The sequence below is a fragment of the Eptatretus burgeri genome, chromosome 10 (assembly GCF_056783735.1).
Source record: "Eptatretus burgeri isolate ZD-2024b chromosome 10, Ebu_testis_v1, whole genome shotgun sequence".
In the NCBI taxonomy this organism is placed as follows: Eukaryota; Metazoa; Chordata; class Myxini; order Myxiniformes; family Myxinidae; genus Eptatretus; species Eptatretus burgeri.
Window position 1 is genome coordinate 56,083,925 of NC_140970.1, and position 22,415 is coordinate 56,106,339.

General features: G+C 44.6%; 1 protein-coding gene across 2 annotated transcripts in view; it reads left to right on the forward strand.

Moving 5' to 3' along the window:
* The window catches only part of FCHSD2 (FCH and double SH3 domains 2), a 183,968-nt gene that overhangs the window by 160,105 nt on the left and 1,448 nt on the right, over positions 1 to 22,415 (forward strand). Inside the window, exon 20 of one of the 2 annotated variants that reach the window (XM_085898474.1) lies at positions 7,061 to 7,128. In XM_085898474.1, the coding sequence (XP_085754600.1) occupies positions 7,061 to 7,128 (68 nt within the window). The remainder of the gene's footprint in view (positions 1 to 7,060; positions 7,129 to 22,415) is intronic. The other variant, XM_085898475.1, reaches the window with a different exon arrangement.

A 22,415-nucleotide genomic window follows, 5' to 3' on the forward strand; every position in this document is an offset into this window, starting at 1 on the left:
CATGAATTGTATTTCTCTTTGCTCTCCTTACATCCTATGTTGCTGGGTTTATGGTTCTGTCATATATCTTTGACTATCAGTCTTTGTTTTACCACCTGAGTGTCCATTTGCTTAGAGTAGAAATTATGATGATGGAGAATAAATTGTAATGTGTGTAACGTGGAGAAGATTTGGAAGATCTGAAACATAACATTAATTCTTTGCATTGCAAATGAGTGTGATAACAGGAGGTGCAAGAAACTGTCAGTTTGCAAAATTTCAGGAGCATTGTAATGCATGACATTTAAGCATGGAAGTGGGGGCTGGACAAAACTTCCGAAAAGAGTGCTATGTAGGAGCCGAGGTAGATCTAGGATCTTGAAAACGATAGTGTCCACAAGTCAGAAAGATTATTTTGAAAGTAAAGAGCAGGTACCATGAGTGTGTTGCCATTATTGTCTTTTCAATAAATACAAGGTAGGGGGGTGGAGAGAGGCACTTAAAAGGCTTTGAAGAATCATGCTATATTTGCTGAATTGATTAATTATCTTTGAAATATAAGGGGGAAGGTGGAAGAAGAGGGAAGATGAATTTACACCCTCTGGATTCCCCAACCCCCTCTGCTTCCATAGATACAGGTAGTTTGGTGCATGATAAAGAATGTTGTTTCCGATGCACATAATGTGGTGAACCTTTAAGGCAAAGGAAACTTTGCCATGTGCCTCAATGGGAAAAATAGCCAACACTAAAATATATCTAGGTTCTGATAGATTCACAAGGCATGAAAGTGACTGATGGTATGGAGCAGAGGTTGATAGATGTTGGTACAGTGTGAATCAGCCAAAGCTCTCTTGAGCAATTTTTACTGTGTGAAATGTGAAATGCTCAAAAGCTACAGGTACTGCAATTTTAAAAACCATTCAACTCATTGAACATAATATCTGCAAGGCTCAACAAAAGAGCTACGCTTAAGGCTCTTTTCTTGAACAAGAGTATGACTTTGTTGGTTTCCATTTTAATGAGTGCTTTTATGACATAGGATTTAGAAATGCAAGAGCAGAAAGGAATTGCTTAAAGGAAACAAGTTTAAACAAGAAAAAGAGCAATCAGAGATTTCAGACCCTCACCAGGACTTGTTTTGTGTGGTGTTTTTGCAGTTTCGTGTCATGTATTTTGTGTGGTGTTTGTGTACTGGTGTGTGACAAAATTAATAATCGACACAACTAAAACTGCCACTTTATAAATGCTGGCAGCGATGACCAGGCACCAAGACATCCCACTTTGATGCAAACCCACTTTGATCAGACACTTCATCCTGACCCATGATGTTTATAATTATTATACAATTTAATTCAGAATGGGATTACACTAATTTAAATTCAAATGAAATGTAAGACCAAATACTATTGGTACAGTCCTGCATTTGAGTCATCAGACAGAACCTGAACAAGCAAAAATCAAAGATGAAGTCATTAGGAGGAACCTGGATAGGATTTGGGTTTCAGCTGCTACTTCTGCACCTCAAACCCATCCAGGTGCAGCCAAGCAAGGGCGTCAATCCAAGCCAAAATGTGGGGGGGGGGGGGGAGGACAGGTAACTGGACCCTTCTCCCAAGGTGTGCCCAGGCAATACATCACCACGACAACTGCTCCCCACGAATCGATTAGGCAACATGAACAATGGACTGCAACGTTTTTTTCAGTTCCAGATATGGTATATTAATACAGTGTATTAATACATGTACACATACAGGTACATATACTGTACTGTATTTATCCAAATAGAGTGTGACGGGGTTTGAAACATTGGAAACGAATGCATTTGCCAACTCGTGGAGATCCAGTGCTGCCAACCGATCACTGTGGATGTGGCAAACGATGAGGTGGTTCAGTCTTTGTTGACTCATCGTACTTCTCAGCCAGGTTTTCAGATGCCTGGGTGCGCTGAAGGAGCGCTCAGCCGAGCAGGAGCTTGCTGGAGAGATCATGAGCAATCGAAGCAACCGTTCAACCTGCGGGAACAATTGGCACACCTCCGGTACTATCTTTTGGAAGATGGCTTGGTTATCCTGAATACAGGAACCAGTGTACTGCTTCTTGAAGAAGAGCAATTCTTCTTTCAGACTCTCTGACAATTCTGGATAAATGGTAACGGTGTCAGGGTCATACTCTCCAGAGAGTAACATCTTTGTGAGGCCGCCGTACCATTGCAAGTCTGTAGAGGTGAAGTATGTAGTCATGTTCGACGTAGCTGAATCGAGCGCCACCAAGTATTCTGCTCGATACGCCTCTTCAGCCGTCAAAAACTCGTGGGGTGGTGCCTCAGTATCCAGTCTACGAGGAGTTCTCCTCTTCCTAGGAGGAGTGAAAGGGTCAATACCGTGTTCTTCCATCTGTTTCTCCACATGGACGAATGTGTCATGGAAGGCCTCATTGCTGCGAAGGTGCTGTATCTGCTCTTTCACACTCTCTCCCAACTGTAGCATACCCGCTACAGTCTGCGCTGGCGCTTGCAGGGCTCTGTTGAACCCTTCCATGCACTGTAAGAGCGGTAGCGATGCATGCAGACCGAGCAAAACCTTCCCAGTCGCAAGGTTTCCTCGAATGCCACTTGCGCAACAGCCAGTGTTCGAGCAGAACTCCGTGGAGGCCTTCTCGAGTGCATCCAAAATGGACCCGAAGTTCTGGATGACTGCGCGAACATCATTCGCGCGAGTGAGCCACGGTGTAGGGCAAATTGGTTTCAGTCCGGTCGGTGAGGCGGAGATGGGGTTATCAGAGTGCAAATTGAGGTACAGGTGTTTGAACTTTCCAGACTGCGAATACAGTTTGCCAAGTACCTGCACACAGTCCAGAGCATCTCGAATGAAGTTCGCACTCGCCATCGCCTTTGAAGTGATCAGGTGAGTGATGCACATGCCGCAGTGGACATATTTCGCAAGTGGCTGACCCTTCTTCACTTCAGCTTGGCATCCGAGGTATGATCCTGACATATTGCTGGCTCCATCGTACGTTTGTCCACGGAGATTTGTAAAAGACAGCTGTAGTCTCAGTAGCCTGTCTTTTAACATCATAGCAAAAGCAACTCCCGTGGTAGCGTTTATTTCGTACAAGCTAATGAGATCCTCCTTAACATCGAGGTCCGATCCCACCTATCTGATGCATATCGCCTCTTGCTCTATGCCACGGATATCTTGCATTCCATCCACTATCACCGCGAACTGGACCGACTGCTCATTAATGTCTTGGCATGTTTCTCTCAACACAGCGTGACTCATTATTGACAATATCTCGTTTTGAATTTCATCGCTTGTGTAATTTGTTGTTCGTTTCAACCAGTTGGCCAGGTTTGCGTCATCTTCAGACCGTAGGCTCAGTAATTTCTTGAAGTTTCCCTCCGAGGCATCTTTACCTCTAATCGCACAACCTTCTTCTGCCAAGTATCTCAAGGAAGTGATAATCTTGACAAGAGCTTTCCGGGCGAGGATTTGATTGTCTTTGATCTGAGTTTCTATCTGTGCACGCACTTCGGTCTGCTTGAGGGCGTTGATTTTCTCCACGGCGATAGCGTGCGGCTTGCTTTTCTGGTGAGCACGGAATTTCTCTAAGGCCTTCTTCCAGTTGCAGAAACCACTCCTAATGAACGTGTCTTCGAAGCGACCTGAGTAAGCGCCGAACATCTTCTTCCTACTTGTACTCACGCATGTATAGCACAAAACCTTACCGAGTCGCTCGTCGAAATGAAGCCATGGGAAGTCTTTGAACCATTTCACTTGAAATTTCAGCATTCGGTTAGCCAGAGTCTGAGTTGGGATCGAATCCGGATCTGGTTGATGTGGCTTAAGGAGTTCAGGACACTCATCATCATCACTCATGGAAACAGCTGCACCAACTGCTGAATCAGACGCCTCAATGGCGGGAGGCAAGGGGGGATCCGTCCAAACCTCGTCAGTAGGGTCTTTCGCCTTCACCTCTTTTGAAGGACGGAAAAAGTCCAGGATCTTGGTATTTTGCTTCTCCATGTTAGGCATCTATTGACCTGTGCCCCGTTCTGTAGCGACGCAGGTTGTGACACATTGCTGAGCCGAATGCATATGCTCAACGTCGGTACCTACTGGAAATTCCTAGTTTCGTTTTCAGCCGTGTACACTGTATGAGTGTGAGCGACAGCTGCCGTCACTGGGTGTGAGCGGCCAGCCAGTGCCGTGTGTAGTAGAGACGGTGAATATAGGGGGTGACAGTAGTGAACATCATGTACATTACCGTCACCCCTTTATGCACCGTACAGTACATGAGGTATATCTACAGCATGGGGCTGCATGGTATAATGACAAGAATAGCAACGAAGGCTTATCGCTGCGTACCAACAGCTATTGCTTGATTTTTTTTGCATTTTTCAAATATGCATGGGACTCAAAATGTGGGGGGGGGGGGGACAGAATATACTCCGTCCCCCCTGGTAAAAAAAAAGTGGGAGGGACATGTCTCCCCCATCCCCCCCGGATCGACGCCCATGCAGCCAAGTGAGCCTTATTCAAAAAAAAATTAAAAAGAACCCAGATTCAAAAAATAACTAATTCTGGCTACCAGACAATGTGTCCCATAGGTTTAAATTTAAAAGATATATTCCCTATCACTCCTAGATCATAATTGTGAAGCTTCACTTCAATTGATGAAGTGGTTCAAGAGAAATAATTTTTTGAAAGATTTTCGTTCAATCCAATATGGCTGCCAGACCATGTGACCTATCAATTATTTGTGAACAACCTAGTATCCCAAAGACTTTGGGAATATGTGTGTGAAGTTTCCCCTCAATCTGTCCAGCTATTCTAGAGATTTTTAAAGGTTTAAGGGTAAATCCAATATGGCTGCGAAACCATGTGACCTACGATGTCATAGGTGGGAACATTTAGTTCCTCATGGATAGGTGGTCATAGCTGTAAAGTTTCTCCTCAATCTGTTCAGCCATTTCAGAGAAGATTTTTGAAGATTAAAAAACAAACAAGCAATATATATGGCTGCCGAACCACGTGACCAAAGACATAAATTTTTTCTGTTATCCGATTTTTTTTGCAATTTATCCCAAAATGACCTTCAAACATTTTCATACTGATCGGATGTAACATTCTATGTGTGCAATTATGATGTCATAACGAAGGCCCCTATGACATCATTCAAAAATCAAACTTATTCCCCATGCAGAGTACTTGCCATGTGCCAAGTTTCAATTTTTTGCATGGTGTGGTTTCAGAGATAGACATTCATAATTTTTCCTTTTTTCCAACATGGCTGCCACACCACAAGACCTATGGCATCATAAGGCAATTAAAACATTCTACATGAGTAGTTGCTCCTATGGTGAAAATTTTGTGTCAATCCAACAAGCGGTCGAAGCGAAAAACCATACTCACTTTATTTGCGGACAAACAAACAGACAAATAGACAAACGGCCCCAAATCCAATACCCTCTCCTCTGGCAAAGGTAACTAGAAAAAGAGCAATCAGAGATTGCAGACACTCGCTAGGACTTCTTTTGTGTGGTGTATTCTGTGTGGCATCTGTGTACTGGTGTGTTCCAGAATTCATGAGAGACATAATTAGAACTGCCACTTTATAACTGCTGGCAGTGATGACCGGGTACCAAGACGTCCCGTTTTGATGCAACCCCGCTTTCATCAGACACCTGACCCTGACCCATGATGTTTTTCTATTATTATTCATTACTCAATTGGAATTTTGAATGGGATTTAAAAAAAATTCAATTCAAATCAAATGGAAGACCAAATAGGTACGGTCCTGCATTGGAGTAATCAGAAGGAACCCAAAAAAGCAAAGATGAAGTCATCAGGAGGAACCTGGATAGGATTCACATTTCAGCTGCTGCTCCTCCACCCACAAACCCATCCAAGCACAGCCAAGTGAGCCTTATTAAAAAAACAAAAACAAAGAACCTGTCAAAAAATCAAAAAATTCTGACTGCCAAACCATGCAACCGATCAAGTTGAAATTTAAAATATGTATTTCCCCATCACTACTAGATTATAAATATGAGGTTTCACTTTGATTGATTAAGCAGGTTCAGAGAAAACATTATTTAATATTTTCTTCAATCCAATATGGCTGCCAAACCATGTGACATCAATTATTCCTTAACAAAATTGTACACCCATGGCTTGGGGAATATTTGTGTGAAGTTTCCCCTCGATTTTTCCAGCCATTCTGGAGAAGATTTTATATGTTTTCAGGTAGATTTAATATGGCTGCCAAACCATGTGACCTATGATATCCTATATGTGAACCTTTTGTTCCTCATGGAAAAGCGGTCATAGCTGTAAAGTTTCACCTCAATCTGTTCAGCCACTTCAGAGAGGAAGGTTTTTGAAGGTTTAAAAATAATAATAAAAAAAACAATATGGCTGCTGATTCACGTGACCGATTGTCATCAAATTTTTTTTCCTGTGGACCATTTTATCCCAAGATGACCCTCATAATTTTCCATACTGATCAGATGTAGCATTCTACATATGCAATCATAACGTCATAACGAAGGCACCTATGATGTCATCAAAAATCGCACTTATTCCCCATGAGGAGTACTTGCCATGTGCCACGTTTCAATTTTTTCCTTGGTGCGGTTCCAGAGATGCAGAGGTCCAAAGTTTTCCATTTTTCCAACATGGCTGCCAAACCACCTGACCTATGGCGTCATAATTATGATTGAAACATTCTACATGAGTAGTCACACCTATGGTGAAAATTTCTTCTCAATCTGACAAGTGGTTGTGGAGAAAAACACAAAAGTTCTGTGCAAACAGACAGACAGACAGACAGACAAACAGACAGATGGACCGAAACACAATACCCTCTCCTTGAGCGACAGTAATTATAGGAACGTGAGATCATGGTGGAAAAGGTAACGGAGGCATTTTGAAAGGGAAATATTTATTCTTAATTTCAACATGCATATTGTAATTTTGAATGACTTACTTACTGAAACGTGTGTTTTTCATTCTGATATTTGCCTTCCTCTTGGCTTCCAGTGTCGCATAATTTCTGGACACCCTTACTCTCTCATTTCCAGCAGGTGTGGATGATGGAAGCAGGCAAGCACACAGTACTGGGCCAACCCAAAGCCCAGTCTTGCGGCCGGTAGGTCAATTAATTTGAAAGGTGTGTGTGTGTGTGTGTGTGTGTGTGTGTGTGTGTGTGTGTGTGTGTGTGTGTGTGTGTGTGTGTGTGTGTGTGTGTGTGTGTGTGTGTGTGTGCGTGCGTGCGTGCATCCGCACGCACATTCTCCGAAAGAAAGGAGCACACTGGTCTGGAACGGAAAGTCCATTTTCATGCATTCAACAAAAAAAGAAAAGCTGAAGGAAAGTATCAGATTTATCTTCAAAATTGCTACTTTACATTTGGAAACAAGAGATGGTAGGATACTCATGGGTTCTGATCTGACACCTTTATTAGCCCGTCCCCCGCACAGCAGAAGACAGGATTTTGCAATTGCATCTGTGTGTTGTCTGTGTGTCTGTCTGAGCCATAATTATTTTTTTTTTTTTTTACCATTTGAACGTTTATCATCAAAATTTCAGAAAATCTTTTTTACGAGAATATGGAGAAGACAAATTAATAATTTTGTTTATTATTATTATTATTATTATTATTATTATTATTATTATATTTACTTGCAAAATCGAAGATTTTTTCAAGTATATTGCTCGGTTTGTCTGTTTGTTTGTAACTTGGCAATTTTTTTTTTTCTAAAATGCTCAATTTTCATCCGATTGACTTGAAATTTGAAGAGGATTTTCATATCAGGTCACTGAATTCAACCACCAATTGTTTTTGAGGTCAACATAAGCCAAAAGGTCAACATCGGCCACATTTCTAAAATTGTCAATTTTCATCCAATTGACTTGAAATTTGGATAGGAGTTGCATATTTGGTCTCTGAATTCAACCACCAATTATTTTTGAGGTCACCTTAAGCTAAAGGTCAACAACTTAGGTGACGTTTCTAGAATCCTCAATTTTCATTCCATTGACTTGAAATTTTAATTTTTTTTTTTTTAATACATTGTCGAGGCTCGTATGAGAGCTAACACACAACGCACAACAATGGGGGCAGGAGACAAGAGGGTTTTTCCAATCAGGTCACTAAATTGAACCACCAATTATTGTTAAGGTCAAATTTGTTTCAGGGATTTTACAAGTATCATGCTTTGCACAGTGTCGATCTTTTAATTAAAATTATTATTATTATTATTATTCTTCAACCCTTTTTTGGCCTTTTTCTGCTCTTTTGTTTGTTAAAAATTTTTTTCAGAAACCACTTCCTTGTCCAATTGACACAAAATTTTCAGGGTCGGAGCAACTCCTCCCCCTCTTCCCCCCATGGAGAATATTTTAATGATAATTGTGATGTCATAGGTCACGTGTTATGCCAGGCATCTTGGATTAAACACAAAAAAATTAAACATTATATCTATGAAACCATAAATCGGAAAAAATTGAAGCTTGGCACATTTCATTCTTCTCCCAATGGGGAATAGAGGATTGTGAGGATGATACCACCGGTGATGTGGTGGACCAGCCATGAATGTTTTAATCAAAATCCTTGTTTGTCATTGAGATTCAGTGTATGTCCAGCTCATACCATTTTTACCAATTGAGTTTTTGTCATCAAATCTTCAACAAACCTTTATTATGAGGTTGTGGAGATCACAAATGAATAAAATGCACAATTATTTTTTTAACTGTCGTTTTCATCATGTTTAGTTTGAGTACAAAGCGGATGTGGACGGGCTTTGCATTTTCAAATGCATTCCTGCATATGTACGAGTCTGATTGGGTCCAGAACACGAGCAGGAATAAATTATAACATTTACAAGAAGGTGCAGAAACACCTTCAGATTCATTGATGATTTACTGGCAATTAATAATGGGTTTATATTTCATCAGTTTCATGATGACATCTATTCAAAAAAACTGAAAAAAAAAGAAAAGAAAACCAAGCTCACACTTCAGTCAGTTTTTTTTTTTTTAGAATTACAAATCTCTCTCAATAATAATTTTCACACCAAATTATTGAATTAAACTAAATGCTTTTCCATTCCACATTGTAGGAATGCCTTTATTCAACAGTAACATTCCAAGAAAGCTCTTCTTTTGGTACATTAACTGGTGAAATAATTAGAACTGTGAGAGCAACTTACACACAGGACAGAACTTATCAGTGGATTAAAATAACTAATCAGCTGTTTTACTAACATGGAGGAACATGAAACAGATTAAAACAGCTATTTTTAAGGTCACAAAACGACAGCAAATGGAATTTATTAAATTCTAGCAAATACAACCTGTCACTTTGCTGATGGGAATATTAAGTTAGGGGAGGAGGGAGAGAGGAAGAGGTGTGGGAGGGAGGAGCTCGGAAGGGGGTGAGAGCGACGCCTTGCTACACGTCGCAAAATACTCTGGGAGGAGGGTTAGAGCGAGGAGGAGAGGAGTGGGGAGGGGAAGGGGGTGTTCTGGACTTGTGTTTGGTTGGGGAAAAGGGATGTAATTTAACTTGCATTTAGTAGGGGGACTTGAGGGGAAGTTGGGTGGGGGGGGGGTGGTCCCATCTGCCAGCATTAGTACAGGATTGAACGAGATGGGGTATGTTAAAACAGCATATTCAAACGGGTTATAGAAAACGCCACCGGAAGACATCCGGGGGTGTGGGGGGGGAGATGCTTTGGGAGGAGGTAAGCATGAGGGGAGGGGAAGTGAAAGAAGGGCGTTTTTCTTCAATCGTCAAAAAAGCTGTGCCAGTATTTTTGCCTTTATTCAATTTCCGCACACATTTTACAACTAAAATACAATAAGCCCGAGAATATCTTCACCTGACCCAGATTAAAAAATTTAAACTGCAGAATTTATCCTAGCAGCAGTTCCATCTGCTAAGTAAAAAGTGTCCAGTTTGCACATTCTTTGACACCCCATCCTCTCCTCAACCTCCGGAAAGTTGTATGGTTGTGGAGGAGGTTTGGGAGCAGGTTAGCATTAGGGGAGGGGAACGGAAGGCAGTGTACGGGACGATAAAATGCGCCCAAACAGCAACGTTATCTTTTTATCCTCTGGGTTTTATATAAAACTGGGCTGGAGCATTTAAAACCCACCTCTCTATCTGGCAAAGGCCTGCCTGCATACCTTCATGCTCGCACATGGAACGACCTTTTCACCCCTCCGGTCAGCTCACTCTGAATCGGATTCGTACATGCTACACTCTGAGGAGACCTTTTTCAATTAAAAATTAAACCATTAGTGTTAAACAGCCCCCATTCACGTTCCTCCAATCTCCTTACGGTCCACGCCAACGGAACACGTGTTCCGGTGGTCCACTCATATCCTGAACTCAACATGTCCACAAATTCTCACCAACACACACAACTTTCCCCACACCCACACTGCATGGTACGTCCCATGTGGCTCTGGTGTCACAGCATGTTTGCTCCCCGTGTGGTATGCGAGACAGACACGTAACCTCTACCATGGCACCATACACCCAGGGCCCTGGTGCGAGTTTGGTCCGCGTGTGCACGAAACCCACACACCGCATTCATGTAACCAAGCATGCAGGCATGCAAACACCTCTGTGGAGAGTCCCTTTACAAAACCCAGTCTCCTCATTTGTACAATATCTGTGTGTGCTGTCAACGTACGTCTTCAACTGCCGGCTGCACCTCCTGACCGGAACACACCCCCGGCTCCCACTACGTGGTGTGCTCTCTTGTGGGGGCATGCGTGCCCTCCTGTTGGGTCACACATGCCCAGCATGCATTCTTCCCTGTACATGCCCCAATTTCATCCTTGGTGGAGTTCTGAATACGAGGTTCAATTTGACTTTGGAAGGTTTTTTTTTAATGTAACTAATATGGCAATATTAATATCACGATATTAATATAATGAAAGCAGATCGCAGAAAAAGGTGAAACAATGCAATGTCATGTAAAAGTTAAATTGCACAACATTTTCAATGGTCGAGGCACCGCCCGAGACACCGCATGATACCGCGGGACCCAATGCAGGTGGGTGGAGCCTGAACTTTGTTTGTCAATTGATTTATTTTTGGTTGTATTCAGCATAGGGACAGTGACAGTGTGGATACTTTTGCTGTGTATCGCCATGGCTTGCAAGCAAACAACCAAGCAACCAAGCAACTGTAGAGCATTTGCCAAATGGCTTAAGCACTCAAACAAGCACTCCAATGAAATGGTTGAGAAGGAACCACTGGCTTGGCAAGCGATAGCAAGCTGATTGGTAATGTGGTAATGGGATACAGGGTGGGGTGGGTGGGTGTGTGAGAGAGACAGAGACAGAGACAAAGACAGACAGAACAACACAACACCCAAGCATTGCTAATTTGTTTAAATTTTCAGGTTTCACTCCAGATTTCATTATTATTGACACAATTATTTTGACCACAAGATGCAAAATCATATTTCAATTATATACTTTAATTAGTCCATGATAGCTTATGATGGAATATGACATCATATAATGCATGAAATCGCTCCAAGCTCTGAATTTGAAAAGTATAAGCACCTACAAAAGCTAAATTACAGCGATTCATCGGTATGAAGATCAAGCATTCGAAGATATCAGTGAGGTCAGGCATTCAATGAACCATTTCCACCTGGTCCAAGTTGAGGCATTGTTGAGCAGGCCGAACAAAATGGAGGCTTAGGACGCCAGTGAGCTGACAGAGGGCTGACCAAGATCTCCCTCCTCAAAATCCTGGTGGCATTTAATCAAATCTGTTTCTGGTGTATGTTCCCCCTCCATCCCCTCCCTTACCTCAAATGGCCGCACTGCTGATTCCACACGTGATAAAGCTGAATGTCTAAACTCGGTGTTTGCAGCTAAATCTTGTGTCCTAAACCCATCACTATCTCTACCCACTTTACCCAGTCGCACCCAACTGTCCCTGGACTCTATCCTTTTCTCCTGACAAGGTGGAGAGCTTGCTTTCAAACCTCGAGTCAGATTCTGCAACCGGTCCAGACGGCATCAGCCCACGTGTCCTCAAAGCCTGCTCTTCTGCTCTTGCTCACCCTCTCTCTGTTCTATTCACCCTCTCATTTGCCCAAGGTCATCTGCCATCTGCTTGGAAATCTGCTAACATCACTGCCATGCATAAAAAAGGTGCAAAAACAGATCCCTATAACTACAGACCAATCAGCCTTCTCCCAATCATCAGCAAGGTGATGGAATCCATCATCGCTTCAGATATGAAATCCTTCCTCTTCTCCAATGGCTTGATTTCCAATTATCAATTTGGTTTCAGACCAGGTCACTCTACCCTGGATATGCTGCTTCTGCTCTCCCATCAATGGATGGAGGTCCTCAATTCCAGACAGGAAATCCGAGCCGTATCCCTGGACATATCACGTGCTTTTGACACAGTCTGGCACCCTGCCCTACTCACCAAATTCTCTTCCCATGGTATTCAAGGCCATCTCCACTCATGGCTCGCAGACTTCCTCTCCTGTCGCAGTCAACGTGTGGCCCTAAATGGAGTTCTTTCATCCCCTCTTCCTGTGCAGGCTGGAGTTCCTCAAGGTAGCGTTCTGGGCCCTGTTCTTTTTCTGGTTTTCATCAATGATCTCTCGGACTCTCTGGAAAATCCTCTATTTCTCTTTGCCGACGACTCCACCCTCTGCCGTACCATCTGACCGGCATCCCTCAGACCGGCAAGCAGCAGCTTCTTCGCTCACTGCAGATCTGAATAAAATCACAAACTGGTCCAACACGTGGAACATGTCTTTCAATCCAGACAAATCTCACACTCTCACTATGTCTCTTCGAAAGGACCGTTACAAAACCCCCCCATCCACTTTCTCAACAATCCTCTGGAAGAAGTCTTTTCTTTCAAGCTTCTAGGTCTCACTATCTGCCATGACCTTTCCTGGGAAAGTCACATTTCCAACCTCGCCTGAAAAGCCAGTCGCCGACTGGGAATCCTCCGTCGTGCTAAGTCCTTCCTCGGCCCTCTTGAGCTCCTGACCACTTACAAAGCTTTTGTCCGTAGCCTGATGGAGTACTGCTCTCCCCTCTGGGCTGGTGCTCCTGCCTCCCACCTTTCTCGGCTTAACGCTGTAGAAACCAGGGCATTTAAGATCATCGGCATCTCCTGCAATGAAGCTGAGTCTTTGGGCCTCTCACTCAATCACCGCAGGTTGGTCGGTGGTCTTTCTGTCTTCAACCGACTCCTCTCCAGCCTTGCCCCCCCCTGCTCTCTCTGCGATTTGTCCCCACCACATTTCCACAGGGCGCTCAAGGTCCGCCAACAACCCCCTTCTGGTAAAACTACCAAAATCACGAATCACTGTTCATCTTCACTCTTTCATTCCTCTTTTTCCCCACCTTTGGAATAAACTTCCTCACTCTATTCTTTCCCATTCTTCCCTCCAGGCTTTCAAAACAGCTGTTCACCACCACCTCTTATCTTCCCCCATCCAAATCCTCGATCTTTTCTACCCCCGATAATCCACCCAAGCCCACTTCCTTCATTTCTCCTGCTTTCCTTCCTGAAAGTCCCTGAAATGTCCATCTTCTCTTCGCCATGTTCCCGTCCCATCCCCATCCCTCTCCCTTCCACAGTTCACCTAATGTGTCTGTTCCCCACTGTTTTGTCCCTTCCACTCCCGCCCCTCTTGTCTCATGCCTCCTTGCTGTGAGTTGTGTGTTTGCTCTCATACGAGCCTCGACCAAGGTATACAAAAAAAAAAAAAAAAAATGGCATGCCGCCATCTTTGTCAGGCTTATTTTGTGTTTTTTTCCCCTATGAGCACCCCCTAAAATATACTCAAAAGGGGTATTTAAATTTACCCAAACACCCAGTTTTCATTCATGCACCCCTGTGGAGTTAACTTTGTAAGCATGCAAAATTTGAGGCCACGAGCTTTCATTGTTTTGGAGTATGGAGGAAACACACTGACACACTGACACGCATTGATGCATTCATTATTATAGACCAGCAAATACCACCCGTCGCTTCGCTGACAGGAATACGAAGAGAGGGGTGGGAGAGAATGAGCAAGGGCTGGGAGAGAGTAAGAGAGGGGTGGGAGAGAGTAAGAGAGGGGTAGGAGAGAGCGAGAGAGGGGTGGAAGAGAGCGAGAGAGGGGTGGAAGAGAGTGAGAGAGGGGTAGGAGAGAGCGAGAGAGGGGTGGAAGAGAGCGAGAGAAGGGTGGGAGAGAGTGAGAGAGGGTGGGAGAGAGTGAGAGAATGAGAGAGGGGTGGGAGAGAGTAAGAGAGGGGTGGGAGAGAGTGAGAGAGGGGTAGGAGAGAGTGAGAGAGGGGTGGAAAAGAGTGAGAGAGGAGTGGGAGAGAATGAGAGAGTGAGAGAGGGTGGGAGAGAGTAAAAGAATGAGAGAGGGGTCGGAGGGAGTAAGAGAGGGGTGGGAGAGAGTGCGAGAGGGGTGGAAGAGAGTGAGCGAGGGGTAGGAGAGAATGAGAGAGCGAGAGAGGGGTGGGAGAGAGCGAGAGAGGGGTGGGGGAGAGCGAGAGAGCGGTGCGAGAGAGGGGTGCGAGAGAGGGGTGGGAGAGAGCGGTGCGAGAGAGCGAGAGAGGGGTGCGAGAGAGGGGTGCGAGAGAGCGGTGCGAGAGAGGGGTGCGAGAGGGGTGGGAGAGAGCGAGAGAGGGGTGGGAGAGAGCGAGAGAGCGAGAGGGGTGCGAGAGAGCGAGAGAGGGGTGCGAGAGAGCGAGAGAGGGGGGAGAGAGCGAGAGAGAGGAGTGGGAGAGAGAGCGAAAGAGGGGTGTGGAGAGAGCGAGAGAGGGGTGGGAGAGTGAGAGAGGGTGGGAGAGTGAGAGAGGGTGGGAGAGTGAGAGAGGGTGGGAGAGAGTGAGAGAGGGTGGGAGAGAGTGAGAGAGGGATGGAAAGAGAGTGAGAGAGGGGTGGGAGAGTGTGAGAGAGGGGTGGGAGAGAGCGAGAGAAGGGTGGGAGAGAGTGAGAGAGGGTGGGAGAGAGTGAGAGAATGAGAGAGGGGTGGGAGAGAGTGAGAGAGGGGTGGGAGAGAGTGAGAGAGGGGTGGAAGAGAGTGAGAGAGGGGTGGAGAGAGAGTGAGAGAGGGGTGGGAGAGAGCGGTGCGAGAGAGCGAGAGAGGGGTGCGAGAGAGCGGTGCGAGAGAGGGGTGCGAGAGAGCGGTGCGAGAGAGGGGTGCGAGAGAGGGGTGGGAGAGAGCGAGAGAGGGGTGGGAGAGAGCGAGAGAGCGAGAGAGGGGTGTGAGAGAGCGAGAGAGGGGTGGGAGAGAGCGAGAGAGGAGTGGGAGAGAGCGAAAGAGGGGTGTGGAGAGAGCGAGAGAGGGGTGGGAGAGTGAGAGAGGGTGGGAGAGAGAGAGGGTGGGAGAGAGTGAGAGAGGGTGGGAGAGAGTGAGAGAGGGATGGAAAGAGAGTGAGAGAGGGGTGGGAGAGTGTGAGAGAGGGGTGGGAGAGAGTGAGAGAGGGGTGGGAGAGAGTGAGAGAGGGGTGGGAGAGAGTGAGAGAGGGGTGGGAGAGAGTGAGAGAGGGGTGGAAGAGAGTGAGAGAGGGGTGGAGAGAGAGAGAGTGAGAGAGGGGTGGGAGAGAGAGGAAGAGAAAGAAAGAGAGTGAGGGATATGGGAGAGCAAGAGAGATCGAGGTGTGGTGGGAGAGTGCTGCACTTTGTTATGAGTGAGGGAGCGAGTGGAGGTTGGGTTGTGGGGGGGGGGGGGAGAAGAAAAAGACAGAAAGGTGAGGTGGTTGTGAGTTATCAAAGAAAATGTGATGTTATGTTATGCTTCATGACCACACGTACACCAATACATACATAAACACACACACACGCATATGTAATGTACGTAGACTCGACGACCCGTGAACCCATTGGGTTCCCGTTGTGACAGCAGTTGAAAAAATAATTTCAAGAAAAAAAAAAGATAGCTCCACCAAACTAGACCGCTGAGGTTGTTTGCATCGATCAAATACTCCCGAAGAGTACTTGACTGAATCGGGAATTGATTTTTTAAATAATTTTTTTTGCTGCCCGATTTGAATGAAACTTGATACTGCGCACCGCAGGAGAATGATGAGTAAGGTGGCCCTAAAATTTTGCTCAATCGTGTATCGTTTTGGCTGTATTTCGGGAACATACATACATACATACAATATGAGAGTTTTAGTAATATATAAATATATATATATATATCTATATATTTAGCTCTTTCTAACCACTGAGTAACTCACTGACTCACTGACTGATATTAAAGATCAGAACCTTCCGGCTGATGTGAAAAGCTGAAATTTTGCGTGCTGATGGACATTTAAGCCGATACACCGGGAAAAAAAAATCATACAACTGTCAGAAAACATCCGTAAATGAAAATATAAATAAATGAAAACGTATAAATGAAAAAAATAAATGCAGGTGGAGGACCCGAGGCAATGGAGAAGCACGGCTCGTATGCTTACACAATGTGTAAGCATATCCTGCTCATAGATATTTTTTGGCACTTCCCTATTTGCGTCATTAACGCATTTCTGGAAAATATCCTTTAAATCAAAATAAGGCCAAAAAAAAAAAATGTTGCATTGGCGTAACCCGCCCGACCCTAAAAATTCCGCCGACCCTACGTTTTTTTTTTGTTTTTTTGCTATCGAAAAATTTTGCCGACCCTATTTTATTGCTATTTTTGCTGTTTTGCTATCGTTTTCAAGTATCTTGTCGATTGCGATCGCGATCGCAAAAACCCGGAAGTGTTTCGGACAGAACCCGCCGACAAAAAGGGTGGTACTCGAGCCGGGGGAGATTTTGGGAGGGATTTATTAGGAAAAAAAAAAAAAAAAAAAAAAAAAAGATCCCGACCGACCTACCCTATTTTTCAGTGACCCGTTACGCCAATGCAACATTTTTTTTTTTTGGCCTAATGCAAATTGAACTTCAAAATCCCATTGACTTAATGTATTAAATGGAAAATACTTTCCTGACTAAAAAAAAAGAATTGAGTAAGTGTAAAAAAAAGTAAATGAATTAAATTATTATTACAATAAAATACTATACATAGGAGTCTGCTCTTTTTGTTTTTCACTGTGCAGCACAAGGCTGCGAGTAGCATCCTTGACGGAGCGTGTGGCAGTCCTGCGAACACAGTGCCCCTGTAGGTTAGAGCAGGAATTTGGAATTTGGCCAGCATGTCGGGGATAGCTCCCCTACTCTTCACGAAGGACACCGCAAAGGGTTCTTTAATTTCCAACAACTAATTCCAGCAGACATGACGCTCAATATTAACGTCCATCGGGGGGACGGCACTCGCATCGCTTAATCATCCTGCCTGTGAAATACCGGGGATGCCAAGTTTTGTAAACATATTGTAAAGCCAGTGATGAATTTGCATGGCGATACTTTGTGGAAGCGTTTCACACACAAAACAATTCCGTTGTGCATTGTGGATAGGATTTCTTACTTTAGATGCGTGAAACTTTCAACATGCACACAGTTCTGAGGGGAATTTGATTTTGCTGGAAGACCATATCGCAGCTCAAATTGCACAGAAATACACTGTAAAGGCAACAGGTTCAGTAAATATTGAGGATTTGGGCACAGGGTGTGAACATGAATAAAAATGTTGCAGAGAAAACCAGTCAATGCGCTTAACCGCAACGTTAAAGGTCTCTACTGCTATTCTTGGTCTGTTCTTATGCGGACAGACTTGGGCAGGGACACAGGATAAGCAGAAGAGTTGACAAAACTGTATGTGTATGCTGTCTTCCCTGTGTTGAGTTTCAGGAGGTGTGATGCATACTTTTCTCGCAAACTGGACAGAGATGCCAATGGTGCTTTGCAGCAAGCTCACCCCTCAGACCCCTCTTTTCCTTGTAGACCTTTTCCACTGGATCGGCATGTTGTCGCTGGCATCTGTCTCCCTGGGTCCTTTCACTGTGGCTCCTCCCTGGGACTCTCTGGAGCATGTTTTCACCATGGCATCTCTCTGCATCTCTTGGTTGTGCGAGCATCACTGCATTTTGCAGCCATGCCCAACCACTGGTGGAGCATTTGCACTCTGTGAACGTCGTGTATGCATTCTTGTATCACTAAAGTAGCACACGTGCACATGCTTTCTATCCAGTGTGTGCAAGGGTCACTACTACAAGTAGTGGACACCAATGGAAGCACCAATGCAATGCCGTTCTCAACCCTGCTGCCAAGAAACAAAAAAATGGAAACACCGATGCAAAGTCACTTCATCAGATGTTGGGCCACCACATGCGGCCAGTACGTCCTGTATGCACCATGGCATAGAGTCCACCAGCTTCTGGAATTCTGCAGGAGGGATGCAGCATCATTCTTCCATGAGAAAGTCAATGAACTCACACCTGTTTGATGGAGGTGGAAAATACTGTCTCAGGCGTCGTTCCAGAATATACCATAAATGCTCGATTCGGTTCAGATCTGGTGATTGAGAAGACCATGACATATGGATTACATCAGTGTCATGCTCATCAAACCATTGGGTAACCATACGTGCTCTGTGGATGGGGGCATTGTCATCCTGGAAGACACTCCTCCCAGGACGAAAGAAATGCTTCAACATGGGGTGAAGATGATCACTCGGTTCCATTAAGTAGTGATTGGCATTGACCTTGCCTTCTCAGGAAATGACTGCATCCAAACCATGCCAGGAAAATGCACCCCACAACATTACCGAACCACCAGAACCCTTCACTGTTGGAACCAAGCATTCGGGGTTTTTGAGTTCTTTAGGTTGGCACCACACATGCACTCATCTGTTTGTTGATAACATGGTGAAGGATGATTCTTCTGACCACATCACATTTCTCCACTGCTCAGTAGTCCATTACCTGTGCTCTTTGCACCACTGGACTCACAAACATGCATTGCCATATGTGATGAGCAGTTTGTGCACTGCAACCAGATGATACTATTTCGCTCTGTGGAGTTCTTGGCGGACGGTTTTGATGAAACTGGCTGCTCTTGACCCGTGTTAAAATTTACAGTCAATTGGTCTGCAGTTGCTCACCTGCTTTGCCTTGCACTTCAAATTAATGCATGGATATCATGATCCTGGAGTATGTGCTTTCACCCACTGTTGCAATTTTCTGATGATGTCTCCCTCGGATTTCCATGCCGACATCACCTTCGACACCGTTGCTCGTGAAACATCAGCAAGTTGAGCTGTCTTTGTCACTAAAGCTCCTACCAAATGCGCCCCAACAATGAGCCCTCTTCCAAAGTCACTGAGGTCTCCTCTCGCAGCCCTCCCAGCCATAATTATGGGCAACCAGGCCTGTGCAGTACCCTAAGTATGTTGTGATGTTATTTGCTTGATTAACACATAGGTCCCACCTATGTGGAAGCCACTTTCAATTTTCTTTACTTGGTGTCCCTCATTTACCCATGTGTTAACTTGTTTTGTTTTTTTTGTCCACTCCCTGTAGCTTACATGGATGTGCCATGTTGAAGTACACTTGTATGGTGAGAAAGGACAATTGGGTTGATTTGAGAATTAACACAGAGGGAAAGGAAGGAGAAGAGACAGACATGAGGGTGCAGGGTCACGAGGAGCTGCCGAGATATCTTGTTCTGGTCGTTGCTTATTGGGTTTACAAACACTTATGCTAACATTCATTAAGAGATAACTGAGGAATAATTAACACCCAAGTCATTTTCGTAACACGGCCCCATCCTTCCACTCACACTCGTCCCAAGTCTCACACTTAGCCTTTCTGGGACCGGACGGAAACTATTATTTAACAACAACAATTCTGTCCTCTCATAGCCAAAGCATTCAAAGTGTAGTGATTGTGATCATTTATCTATTCTGTCAACAGGATCCTTTCCTTCACAGGCACACATTTGCCTTAGTACATACCTATAATTTCTAAACGGAATTTTTAAACGCCCAATAAAAGAAGGCTCTGAGCATGATCATTTGTATTCATGAAAGTTGAACAGCAACCAATAAAATTTACACTTCATGAATGAGTGAGTCAACAGTTCATGGGCAGCAGAGAGTCCATTGGTCATAGGACCAGCAACGCAAAGTCAGAGATGAGGGAAAAAGTTTGTTGCAACAATGGCAGCAGGCTGGTGTTGGAGATTATCAGCAGGCAGAGATGGTGGGTGGTTTGTCAGCAGAGGTCAGAACACTTAGCTCTAATCTATTTTCTTTCCTTAGGAGAAAATTATGGTGCAGAGAAGCTTACTGGCTGATATGGTGGCCCGACTTGACTTGTTGATGGAGAAAGTAGCTGAGTGGCACCTTGCCCGGTCTAAAAATTTGGGACTCATTGGGTCCTCTCAAATACCAACTTCCCTATTCTGTCCTTACCAGTGGCAGGCACTCATTGTATTGTTCAGAGAAGAGCCTCTAATCTTACCCTAGTGCATCATCAAAACCTATTTTTCAATTTACTTTAAATCCTACAATAATAGTCCTTAAATGACCAATTTACCCACTGCTCAGCTTGTTGGTCTCATCCTATGAATTTGGGCATAGGCCTCATATATTACTGTGCTGGCTGGGTACAATTAGCTGGCTGGGTAGTCATGTGGCTCCGACTCAAGCCTTCTCACATGGCTTTATCTTTCTATGGCATCCGAGACCTTGGGGCTAACCTAGAGCATCTCTCCACGCTCTATAACTAATTAGGGGGCCTGGCTCCCACCATGGGACTCTCTCTGGCACCTACCATGCTCTCGTGACAACAACATGCTGCAAGCCCTCTCTTTTAGATGCCCGAGTCCTCAATCCTAATTCGCTCCTGGCATCTCTGGCAGCTCTCAACCACTCAGGAGACCCCAAGGCTCGGTGCCTTCAATAATTGCTCTCCTTCTAACTCTCAGGCCACACTCCCAGACCATTTTCACTCTCACTAGTAATTTCACGACTAATTTGTCATGCCCAATGACCAGCAGCTTTGCAGCTTCCATTTTCCAAATTCTCTAACTCCCTCCCTGGCCGACACTAACTGGAGGCTCCCTCCGGAAGGGGCATTGCTCTCAACACAACTCTTCATTCCACCTACTTCCCACACCATGCAGACCTTACATTTGGCAATACACACCAATTTTTCTACTCTCACACATCAGCTTATTTTTAACACAGTCTCCAGTCATCAAAAATCCTCCAAAGCAAGAAATGGAAGGAGGAGAAAATTGCACTACTCTCATGCTATATAACCTAAGAAGTCATCAAATTCATGCCACTTTAAACCATTTCGATTTCCCCAACTCTAAAATTTTACACACTTTTCAAATTTACTGAAATGCCAATTATCTCATACATGATTTGAGGATAAATTAAAATGGTCCTGCGTCCCCTTTGCTCTTTATCACCCGTCAGTTTGTTGCTGCCACTGCTACTGTCACCTCAGATGGCTCCATAGACCTGAGCCTTTCTGGCTCGCTTTGCTTCTTGCTTCTCTCAGCTCCTATGGCTCCTGCACCTGACTCTACTTGCTCCTCGTTGAGCCCTGGGCCTAATAGCAATGCCCACAATGGCCCACACCTTTCCTCCAAGACTTGTGGAGCTGATGCGGTTGTCCACACTGACCCCATCTAGAGGGGCACAAGGGACTGCTAAAAACGCCACCAACAACCTCTGAGAGCGTGAAGTCAGTGCAAAGTTACCTTGGGAGGGTGGGGGGGGGGAGCCATTTCTTTTTGGCCATTATTTTTTTCCGAATAATAGTGTATTTTATTATACTTGGATGCCTGGATAAATATGCCTGGTGTTGGCTTAATGGTTAGGATGGTGGGCTTGGGATCCTAGGATCCTGAGTTCAAATTCCTTTCGGCTGTTGAATTAATACCAGGTAGGATTGACTCTGCCTGTCATCCTTCTGAGGTCGGCAAAATGAGTGCCTGCTTGCTGGTATCCTGTGTCGGAATGGCGACCCCTCCAGGATTGTGCCCAATAGCCAAGGAGACTGCTTAGGCAGCACCAATGCTCTGCACAGAGTGTGGTCCCAATGGATGGATGGATGGATGGATGGATGGATGCCCGGATAAACGAGGTTCTACTGTATCAATAAATATGCATGTATTGTGTATACTTCTGTACAAATTGGATATTGAAAAAAAAACACATTTTACCAAAAAAATCAAAACCATGTTCATGTTGGTCTTTGAAGTGCATCAGCTGAAATATGAAGCAGTTCATGCTTGACTGCTGGCTGTATTAAGTAGGTTGCCATATGATTGAGGGGGAGAGGGGTGGGTTTCTTCCTTTGGAAAAACCTTTCAGCACATAAAAATTGCCTTATGAGGAAGTTAACCATTTGTTGGTGGACTGCATCATACGACTTTTAGTGTTTTTTCCAAATTGTGGAAGCCCATCATCGCTTTGAGCCAAATTGATGAACTCTTAATACTGGAACAGCTGTTGTTCCAAGTAATTTTAATATGTGTGCCTTTTC